The 10,892-nt window shown below is 38.9% G+C and overlaps 1 protein-coding gene across 4 annotated transcripts in view; it reads left to right on the top strand.

Annotated features, from left to right (window-relative positions):
- LOC107694382 (uncharacterized) overlaps positions 1 to 7,700 on the top strand; it is an 8,719-nt gene extending 1,019 nt beyond the window's left edge. The window contains exons 2-6 of one of the 4 annotated variants that reach the window (XM_016494070.1): positions 5,527 to 5,573; positions 6,459 to 6,746; positions 6,887 to 7,111; positions 7,237 to 7,269; positions 7,389 to 7,700. In XM_016494070.1, coding sequence (XP_016349556.1) covers positions 5,527 to 5,573; positions 6,459 to 6,746; positions 6,887 to 7,111; positions 7,237 to 7,269; positions 7,389 to 7,540 — 745 coding nt within the window. In that variant the 3' untranslated portion in view covers positions 7,541 to 7,700. Of the gene's footprint in view, positions 1 to 1,611; positions 1,670 to 5,375; positions 5,574 to 6,458; positions 6,747 to 6,886; positions 7,112 to 7,236; positions 7,270 to 7,388 lie in introns of those variants that run through there. The other 3 variants (XM_016494071.1, XM_016494069.1, XM_016494072.1) reach the window with 3 other exon arrangements.
- The last annotated feature ends 3,192 nt before the right edge of the window (positions 7,701 to 10,892 follow it).

Genomic DNA, 10,892 nt, shown 5'->3' on the forward strand with positions numbered 1-10,892 from the left:
CAAGAATAAAAGTTACGCCTTCTTTCTTTGCGTGAACATTTGGGCGGCATTATGCAAATCTTCCCATATCGTGACGTAGATATGTGGGGGCGTGTTAGACCGAGCCATTTTAGGTAGGCGTTGTTGACTCTTAACTTTTATAAAGAATATCTCTTTGGATTTGAGACTTTAGTCTTTGCAACTTTACAGATCTTTTTATGCACCAAGAGCTTGTAACACTCCAAAGAGAAAGGAAAAATTGAAATCGCATCATATGACCCCTTTCAGGGGCGGATCTACCGGGGTGGCACCCCACCTGCCACCCCAGAATTATCACATAATAAAATATAAATGTAAGCAGTGTTTCATGTGCTACTTTTCAGCTGCGGCGATGACAGAGTAACGCAAAATAATGGCAAAAAAACACGTCTTTCAATAAACAGCACGATGGTTGCACGCGCACGCAGCGTGCCAGTGTAGTAGTCGGCTTCATTAACAAATGACTCTTATTGTTACATCCCTAGTCCAAACTGTGTCAATGAACCGGAGTCAAAACCACAAAGCGTGGCCCAGTTCACTACTAACGAATTGTTTATGCATTTGTTCGTGAATCAGATAATTACTGCTTTTCAGGTAACTCAGCAGTCCTCTGAGAAATCTAATCCCGTCCGGATATGTCTGAGATTCATCAATTGTTTGATGATCCGATTCTCCGACCGCTCGCTCTACTTTCATCATGGATATAAACCGTAACAATAACATGAAATCAATAAGAAGATGCCGATCACGGAAACTAATAGCAGAGTTAGGTAAGAATCTAGTCATATTGCAGTTTTCTCGATTGTTAACATATAAATGGAAGCGTCAGCGCAAGTTCTACTAGGAAGACTTAGGGTGCTTTCACACTAGCACTTTTGGTGCGCACCTGGGTTCGATTGACGTCAGAGTTCGGTACGTTTGGATGATGTGAACGCGGTCTTCCGAACTCGGGTGCGCACCCGCGAACTGTACCCGAGTCCGCTTAAAAGGGGTGGTCTGAGGTACGGTTCAAGTGAACTGTGGTACGGTTCGCTGCTGATGTGAACGCAATCGTACCAAATCACGGAAGTGAACCGCTATTAATGACGTATTATTTGATAAAAATTTGGGTTTGTGTGTGTTTCACTCGCTTTCCTGTCGAGCGTGACTGACGCGCTGCAAGCAGAGAGCTGTATATCTAATTTCTGTTCGCCTTCAGAGTTCTTTAGGGCATTTGCAGTAAGGCAGACGTAAGTGCCGTTAAGTACTGAAGCTTTGGAAACAAAACCAACGGTTCAAAAGCATAAATATAAAATTGAAGAGAGCAATGCTACGCATTTTGCCGCCTTCTCCTGCGCCTTCGTTACTAATCAATGGGGTAAACAGCTGCTGGCTTGATGACGTAAACGAACCGCAGTTCGGACCCAAATAATATAATGTGAACACAGTCCAGCGGGGGCAGGGGGAGGGGGGAGCAATCAAACTCGGGTTCGGACCAAGCAATCGAACCAAGTGTGAAAGCACCCTTAATTGTTGCTCGCAAAATACGCTATGTCTAGCACACTGTAAGGTATTTGTAGTCTTAATCATATGCTTTTGTCTTTGTTTCTTCAGTCATTGTTTCATTCGTGTCTATCTACAAGAATTCCTGAATGCCTTGTACTGGAATAGGGTAAGTATTACGACTTAAGTCTCTCCTGTTGCGTAGACCATTTCTGCAAAGAGGTCCTTGCTGTCTATTTCTGCATAAGTGTCCTCTGAATAAGAATGTAAACGGACATGTTTTCTTGCTATGCTCAAACATGAAAGTTTTCCCAATGCACTGTAGCGTCTGGACCAATCAGACACACCATTTTTCATTTGATTTAACAAATCAATTATTCATTAGATTAACAAATAATCACAGACCCCCTCACCCAATAAACATGCTAGGTGCCAGGATGTCTGCGAACGAACAGGCCTCTGATTCCATGGCAACCAATGCTGATATCACTGGTTTTATTGCCCAAAGGAATGTGGGTAGAGAAACTCACTACATTTTCCATAGGAAAGACACAATGCACAGTAAAAATGGACTCTTCTCTAATTAATTCATAGGAAAACCTTTCTTTGAATGAACACACATATCCTTCAGGTCATTGTGTATGTTGTTACTGTCCTTGTATATTGTCTTTTATATTGTATACTGTTTTATGCAGGCTTATGATGGAACCACTCGTTCCTGTCATCTTACCTATATGTAATCCTACCATGTTTAGTATCTATGAATTAGTCTTCTGATGATCTAAACGAGAGTGTATATTATATGTTGGTACATATGTACTCGTCAAGGCTTTCTATTGTCTGTGTTTTACGTACTTCCTGTCTATAGACATGACTTCCTCTCTGGATTTCCTCAACTCGTCAATGTTTGGACTTAGAGGTTATAATTACTACAGTTCTGTTAAAAATTAGTTGTGCCACATGACTTTAACGTCCTGGTCAGTGTATGCTCATTCATGACGTCTGCTTTAGTTTAAAGTCCGTTCTTATCCTTCTGCAAGGGTAATGTAACAATATTTAATTTATCTCGTCCTAGTTTCATACATTCCTAATATTTCTTTAACTTGTATTTCATGCGATCTGGAGTCTATCAAGCTTTTGTGGGAGTTAAGCCAGAGAATAGTTCTGTTTTACAGTTCCGATATTTATGCTTAAGCATTTTCATGCTTTCTGCTTAAAACTTAACTACATTTGATCATTTTACTAATCTTGGCATTTCATTACAATGCAATCATTTAGATTCCATGGCTGCAGATGCAGAGAACCGTGGCTCTCTCTTCATCTTTACACAGGTCACTCTTTTGGATTGGCGCTATTATGAACCCAGTATCTATCAAGCTGATGTATACACGGTCATTCTCCCATTCGAGTTCTAGGTAAGATTTGGCTCAATGCTCCGCAGGCATCTTTAAGCTATAATCAAGGCTTTCATCTACTGGTGGTGGTTCATTCTGTTTCCTCATACCTATTGGCTTCGGACTTACTCGGCTGTTGTGGCCTTCACATTACACGGACTATCGTGGCACTTTGCATAACTCTGCTATGGTGGTCATCAGGTAAGTTTGTCCATCACCGTTTATGAAGTTCGGCCTATCGTGGGCTTCACATATCACAGCCTATCGGGGACTGCGCTTAACATTGAGTATCTCTTCTACTTATGGTCATGCAGATCTGGCTCATTTTCTATTTTTGGGGGATAGGTTTCCTCTGTGGGTTCCGGCAGTTAGATGGAGTTCTATCAAGCGTGCGCAGGAGTCTAGCCTAACGAATGTTCATGTATCTGTGTATATGCTCTTTCTTAAGTCACTGTTAGAACCCTAATACTACTTCTATCATTTAACCTAAACCAATGGCCTCTCTAACGCCCATCTGGGCGTCTCCATCTGTGGCCTATCTAGGCCTTTTTCTCCGCGGCCTTTGTGGCCTTTCTTTGCGGCCTATCGGGGCCTTTTCCCACTGAGGCCTATCGGGGCCTTTTCCCACTGAAGCCTATCGGGGCCCCTATCACTGTCCGGCCTATCGTGGCCCCTATCACTGTCCAGCCTATCGTTGCCCCATCACTGTCCGGCCTATCGTGGCCCCTATCACTATCCGGCCTATCGTGGCCCCTATCACTATCCGGCCTATCGTGGCCTCTCTCTCTGAGGCCTCTGTGGCCCATCTCCTCTACTCTATAAGCTAATACTTTAAGCTATCATCTGATACATTCTTTAACGCTCGTCGTACATTATGACTAATTAAATCTTATCTTTTCTTTTCTTTTGTCCATATGTTCTAGGATCTTAATAAATACTTCGTCTGGTGGGTATTTCATTTTCTTCTTTCTTTTGGGGGTAGGCTCCGCCCTGCCTTCGTCTTCGGCAGGAATAGCTGGAATCTACAATGTCTGATTCAAGCTACGGATGGGGCCTACGCCAAAACTCCGCCCTGCCTTCGTCTTCGGCAGGAATAGTTGGAATCTACAATGTCTGATTCAAGCTACGGATGGGGCCTATGCCAAAATAATTCTGTTCTTTGCATTGGTTTTGTAAATAAATACTTTGGAGTTCTATGTTCACCCCCTGAGTCTTTCTGGTAGAACTGATTTTAGTTGGCACTTTTTTTCCAAACAATTAACTGATGACTGATGACACACCAATCAGAATCTCTGCATCCTAACAACGGAGAGAGGAGAGAGCTGAGCCAATCATGATCTACAGGGGTTTTATAGGCCTACTTACACAGTATAATTATAGTTCAGTGCCAGTACATTAGATCATGGAAATTTCACTATTCTATATGTAGAGTAAACTGTAGCACATGTTGTACACCTTCAAGCATGTGACTGTCAAATTTAGTTTGTAACCATTTTTTATGTGTACTGCATTTTTGCAGAACTGAGAAATGACTGCCTAGAGATATAGTCTTGTGTCAGGAGACCAAGAAACTGCTATAGTACTGTATAGTGTAATGAAATTTGGCAGAATGTGCAGAGGATGCTAAATTTACTTTTTTAAATTTTATTTTTTACTGTACTGTATTGTGGTGCATACCAAGTTCATACAATTCTTTGGTATTTTAACTTTTCTATTGCTTTTCATTTACTACAAGATTACTTTACAGTAGTAAAATGAAAACGTCTTGGGTTACTTATGTAACCATGGTTCCCTGAGTAGGGAACGAGACACTGCGCCCTCTAGGGGTCGCTATGGGGAACGCCTCGTCGTGACCTGTGTCTGAAGCATACATTGAAAAAACACCAACATGTTTGCTAAAGTGTTGCTAGTTGGTTGCTAGGATATTCTGGGTGGTTGCTAGGTTCTTGCTATGCAGTTGCTGGGTTGTTGCCAGAGTATATGGTTGATAGAGTTTGTTCTGGGTGATTACAGACATTCCCACCTCTGTTCATAAGAGAAAATCAAACATTGTTTTCAAAACAGATCCAGTTTCAGTGCTTTGATATTATTGTATTTCTTTCTAATGTTAGCAAATTCAAGTTTTTGTTGCTCTTAAACTTGCACTAAAACGTGATTATACCATCTAAGTAACCTATTTAATTTTAATAGAACCGCATGTCTTTGGTGATACAAGCTCAGAAACATTTATAACCCGTTTAAGTTTTTATGTTGGGTATTGACTTGGTGCCATGATGGATATTGAAATGTTGTTATTTATTTTTGATTTTAAACAGTGTAGATGATTACTTAATGGTAATACAATATTTGTGAACACAACTGCGTAGGTCAGACCATAAATCCCCAAAAATGATGCATGGGGGCTTGCTTTGGTGTTGCCACCCTAAAAGTTATTTTCTAGATCCGCCCCTGACCCCTTTAAATATTTAAATAAAACTGAAACTGAAGGTTTGTAGTCGCTGTATTGTGGTCAGTTCTGTAATATTTTTCCACTCAGCAGTATGTTATCTCTCAGCACAGTATTTTATGGCTGTATTAATGTGTTTGTGATGTGTGTCTGTATCTGTCTCATAACAGCTCTTATTCTCATCAGGTTCAGATGCTTGAATCTTCTGCTGCTTTGTCTCGTCTATCACAGCAGTCAGTGTCATTTATGTTTATAAACTCTATTTATTCTTGGTGTTCAGCGTCAGCTAGAGTTATTCTAGTGAATTATTTCTCTGTTGTGTCACTCAGTGAAGACTTTTGTTAACATTTGTGGATTGATGGTGGAAATGTTCACTGGTTTATCATGCAGTTCATTTATTAATAAACATTGTTCAGGAATTCATTACAACTGCACTCGCACATCTGCTACAGCTTTATATTATGTTTTATCATAATTTGAAATGTTAAAATGTGCCACTGCTAATATCGCTCGCTCTTATTGCCCTTTTTTATATTTAAATCTATTTTTTATAACAAATATCTGGTTGCTGCAAAGTCACTTTTTTAGTGCTGTGTTCATTATTATAAACAATTGCTGTCCTTTTTTGGTAAAAACAGGAAAGAGTTCAAACTAAGTAGTTTATAAGGTAAACCTCTGGTCGCTGCATTTAGACTTCTGACTGAACCTGCTGCTTTCTATTAATTCATCAACCAGATCTCATTAGTCATTAGTGCTTGAGATTGAGCATTTAATGCTTTTATTTCATGAAGAGACAATGAAGTAACCTGAGGTTAAGTGTTTAGATGAAGAGCACAAAGGCAAAATAGATCATGTCTCTGATGAGCAATGAGCATCCTTAATATTTACATTCATTTCTGATGCTAAATATTAGAGAAACTCCTCCATCAGTTCAGCTGATGAATCCACTTAGATGTGTGAAGAAATATCTTCAGCAAAAGAAAATACAGTTGACTAAATTAACTCTCATTAGAATATTTTATAATAACATTAATTACTGAGAATAGACAGAAACACATGTATTTTTCAGTATTGACACTTTAAATTGAATCATTGAATTTTATTGTCTGTATTTGCAGAAATCACATCTAAACCTGTTTCAGGAAAAAAGGGAGGAAACGTCACACTAACATGTGAATCTGAGGCCAATAATATTTTTCATATTGAGTTATTCAGTGAGTCAGAAGACATAGATGTGTGTCAAACTGAAGAATGTAGTGGACGAGCGTTTAAAGAAGGAAACTGTGACGTCGTCATCAAGAATCTGAGCTTCAGTGACGCTGGGAAATACTTTATGAGAATCTATTACAATAATGATCAGACAGAGCTGAAGCGACAAATCAGGACGTACCAACTTCATATTCATGGTAAATTCATAACTTATCAAACCATCAACATCTGCTTTTTTAAATGATTACATTTGGTCACCAATCATAAAGATGTGTTTATGGCCTTGATTGATTGACAGCATTATAATAATAATTAATGTCTTTCTGTTTCTCCTCAGATGAGATTTCTGTGAAAACAGGCGAGGAGCTAAAGATGTCTGTTCTGTTGTCTAATGCTGATAAAGTGGAGACAAGCTCTAGTGGAGAGTGGAGGGAGGTTCAGAGCGATCGACTGAATGAAAATGATGGGACTCTGACCATTAAATCATTTCTAGACAGTGATGCAGGAACATACAGAGTTCTGGACACTGAAGGAGAAATCTTGATCACAGTGACAGTCACAGGTGAGAGAAACTCAGATATGTGGAAATATTATTTTTAAAGCATTTGGACAGCTGAGGTTTATTCATCATGATCTGAACAGCAAATTGATGCTAAACGGTGTGATTTACCTTTCAATATCCTCTAGAATCAAAGGAAAAACTGGACACTGAACAACACAGTAAGTAAAACAGGCATTGAGAGCTTTACAAAATCCTCAAGCAATGAGTTTAATAATGAAAAAAAAAAAACATTAAAAAAAAAATTTGCTCTTTCCATCTTCCCCTTTTTCATATTTAGGGAACTGGATTGTGCCAGTTGTAGTGTGTTTGGTGATTCTGGTGGCTCTGATTGTGATTTCTGTCATCATATGGCGATGTCAGCACAGAGGTCACACACAGGTTTCAGTACAGGAGAATAAAGAGCACAAACAGGAACTGGAGAAACTATAATGATCTTCACTGAATGTGACTCAACTGCACAGGGGCCCTGAACACCTGGTGATGCAATTTACAACGTTACTGATGCAATTTCAACATAAGTCAACACACTACATAAGTCAACATACCCTGCAAACATGTCCTTTGCAAGCCATGCTGGCTTTTTGCGGGCACAGTGGGCTAGGGCCAGCCCACACCAAACCTAAACAGGCCCAGTGCGGGCTCGCCCAGGCAAGGCCCACAGCTTTGGGCTCACTGCAGGCTCTCTGTGAGCAGCCTACACTATGGGACTGCCCACATTAATCCAATGATGGCCCAGCGTGAGCCAGACATGAGGCTGTTAATAAGAAGTTTGTGGGCAGTTTTCTACCTTACCACTAGGGATGCTAGAGTGTTTTAGGTTTCCTTAAGTAAAGCCATGTGGTAGAGAGAGTTAGCAATAACAAGCAGCAGTAGCCAGCATGGCTCTCGATTTTGACCGAGGGAGCGAATCTGCTTCATATGCACACTTCAGGCCGCTCCATAGACCACAATGCAACACGACTATGACGTCATCGCAAATCGCGTTTAATTTATCCCCTCCCCAAACAACTCTATAATATATAATTTTTTTTTTTTTTTACATTTATAACAGCCCAAGCATACCTATATACATATAAAATGCTGCACCAAACAAATTCGTAAGGGAAACATGTAAACAATAAACCATCTCCATAGCGGATTCTAAATGATCAAGGGCTTAGGACGTTCCAGTTCAGCCCATTCCATGGGTTCCGCCAGTAGTGGGCACTCCTGCAACGTAATCAATGACGTATATCCGAGTAAACGAGACGGAGGGAAGTTTGCGAGTGAAGGGCATTAAAAAAGTGAACTGGAACGCAGCCCTGGTTGGGAAATGTGTAATTTCAAACCCAGTCTAAAGGAGTTTTTTTTTTTTTCTATTTAAAAGTGCACATTGCTGATGTTTTTTTGCAAAGATGGTACATGTATGTATGGGCTATGTTTGGATTGATGCTAAGAGTTTAAGACAGTGTATTTGTATGCATTTTAAAAGGACTCTTTATTGGTGAGGTCACCACATCATGGTCCAGTTCGAATATGGATTTAAAGTTATTTTCGACATGAGACCATAGTCTGGACTATTTTTGATTGTTCCTCGTTAGGAAGACTCTGGTGTTTGAGAGCTGTGGCTTGTTTTCATTACAAGAGGTTGAGTTATTCATTTGCTATCAGTCAACATCAGCTATGGACAGTGTTTGGACATTGATGTACTACAGATAAGACGTTCACACACATCAACTTTCACATGACAAAATCCTACAATCTTACATTGATATTTTTGTACTTTTGTGTATATACATTTTTGGTTATATGTAGCTGTATTAACCTGAATTGAATGTTTTCTATTTTGTATTTAATAAATCCATTGATTTGAAATCCCTTTGACTACTGTACAGTTTTGACAATACAGACATTAGTTATGTGGTGACTGCATCCATTTCAGATGTATAATAACTGATTTTCCCAAAGACTTAAGTTATAGCAGCTGAAAAGTATTTAAAGTGAAAGAGATGTATTGTTATAGATCAGCGGTGCATCCTGTTCCTGGAGATCTACCTTCCTACAGAGTTCAGTTCCAACCCTGATTAAGGTTCAGTTTTCGCTATTAACAAACCATTAACTACAACATTTGCCTCAATAAGCTCTTAATTTTCTGCTTATTAATAGTTAGTAAATTAAGTTTAGGTATTGGGATTAGGGATGTAGAATATGGTCATGCAGAATAAATGCTTTAGAAGTACTAATAAACAGCTAATATTTAATAAGCAACTTTTAGTGAGAATTGGTCCCTACACTAAAGTGTTACCTAACATTTTTCTCTAAAGCTTCCGGTTTAAATTAATCCCTCCTAATGCATTAAAAAACTGTAGCTATACACCGTTTAAGCTTATAAAAGAGTCATAGCTTAATATTTTTCAACTAAAAACATATTTTATCTAATCAGTAACTTTTCATTAATGAGTGAATGCATGCATGAAAGTTTAACATTTTTGAATGTTACCATGTTTTTATTACTAACTATTGCTATTACTTCATTTACCCCCTTTTATTGATAAAAAAATAGTAAAATTATTTGAAATTTCAAATTTTTCAATTTGACATTTAAATTTTTTATATACCACATTTATATTTGTTCATGACGACAGATGTTTTGACACAGTGCATCTTATGCTTACACAGAATGTTAAATAGCGTTCTGTCAGTGTCTGCACTATAGACTGATCCACGTATTCATTCATTCACTTTATTTACAGAGCACTTTACAACTGCACCTGCAGACCAAAGTGCTGTACAATAAAAAAATGACTTTTCTTAGCACCCACTAGCAGTTTAGCTGCTGCATTCTGAACTAATTGCAAGCGTGAGATAGTGGTCTGACAGGACTCCACATACAACACATTGAAATAATCCAGACGGGACAAAACAAAGGCATTAATAACCTTCTCTAAGTCTTTTCTTGACAGAATAGGCTTTAGTCGAGCAATAGACCTAATCTGGAAAAAACAACTCTTAACCACAGCATTAATCTGCTTGTCAAATTTCAGCTCTGGGTCAAACACCACACCTAAGTTCCTTATTTGGTCACGGCAATAATTAGACCATGAGCCCAAATATGTTGACATATCTAAACATCCTCTGGCAGGGCCAAAAAACATCATCTCAGGTTCATTTACTCTGGTTCAGCTGAAGCAGATTTTGAGCCATCCAGCTCTTAACCTCCTCTAGGCATGCAAATAGCAAATTAGAACCATTGTTCTCTCCCACTCTCATAGGTAAATAGATCTGAGTATCATCCGCATACAAATGGTACGACATGCCATATTTTTATCTGGAAAAAACAAGTCTTTACTACAGCATTAATCTGCTTGTCAAATTTCAGCTCTGGGTCAAACACCACACCTAAGTTCCTTATTTGGTCACGGCAATAATCGGACCATGAACCCAAATATGTGGACATATCTAAACATCCTCTGGCAGAGCCAAAAAACATAATCTCAGTTTTACTCTGGTTCAGTTGAAGCAGATTTTGAGTCATCCAGCTCTTAACCTCCTCTAGGCATGCAAATAGCAAATTAGAACCATTGTTCTCTCCGAACGAAAACAAGTAACTTACAAGTAAAGAGAGTCATTCTTGAGATACCTTCAGAACATAACCTGAAACATATCCACCTAAACTGGCTTCATGGTAGGCCCTTGTGACCTGTTGAATGAAGCTAAACGGCGCTTTTTGCGGACACGCTAAAATTGATCGATTAAAATGTGTATATATATTTAAATAGAATGGAAGATATAGATTGTACTG

The sequence above is a fragment of the Sinocyclocheilus anshuiensis genome, unplaced genomic scaffold, assembly GCF_001515605.1.
Source record: "Sinocyclocheilus anshuiensis isolate Anshui unplaced genomic scaffold, SAMN03320099.WGS_v1.1 scaffold2100, whole genome shotgun sequence".
Taxonomy (NCBI): Eukaryota; Metazoa; Chordata; class Actinopteri; order Cypriniformes; family Cyprinidae; genus Sinocyclocheilus; species Sinocyclocheilus anshuiensis.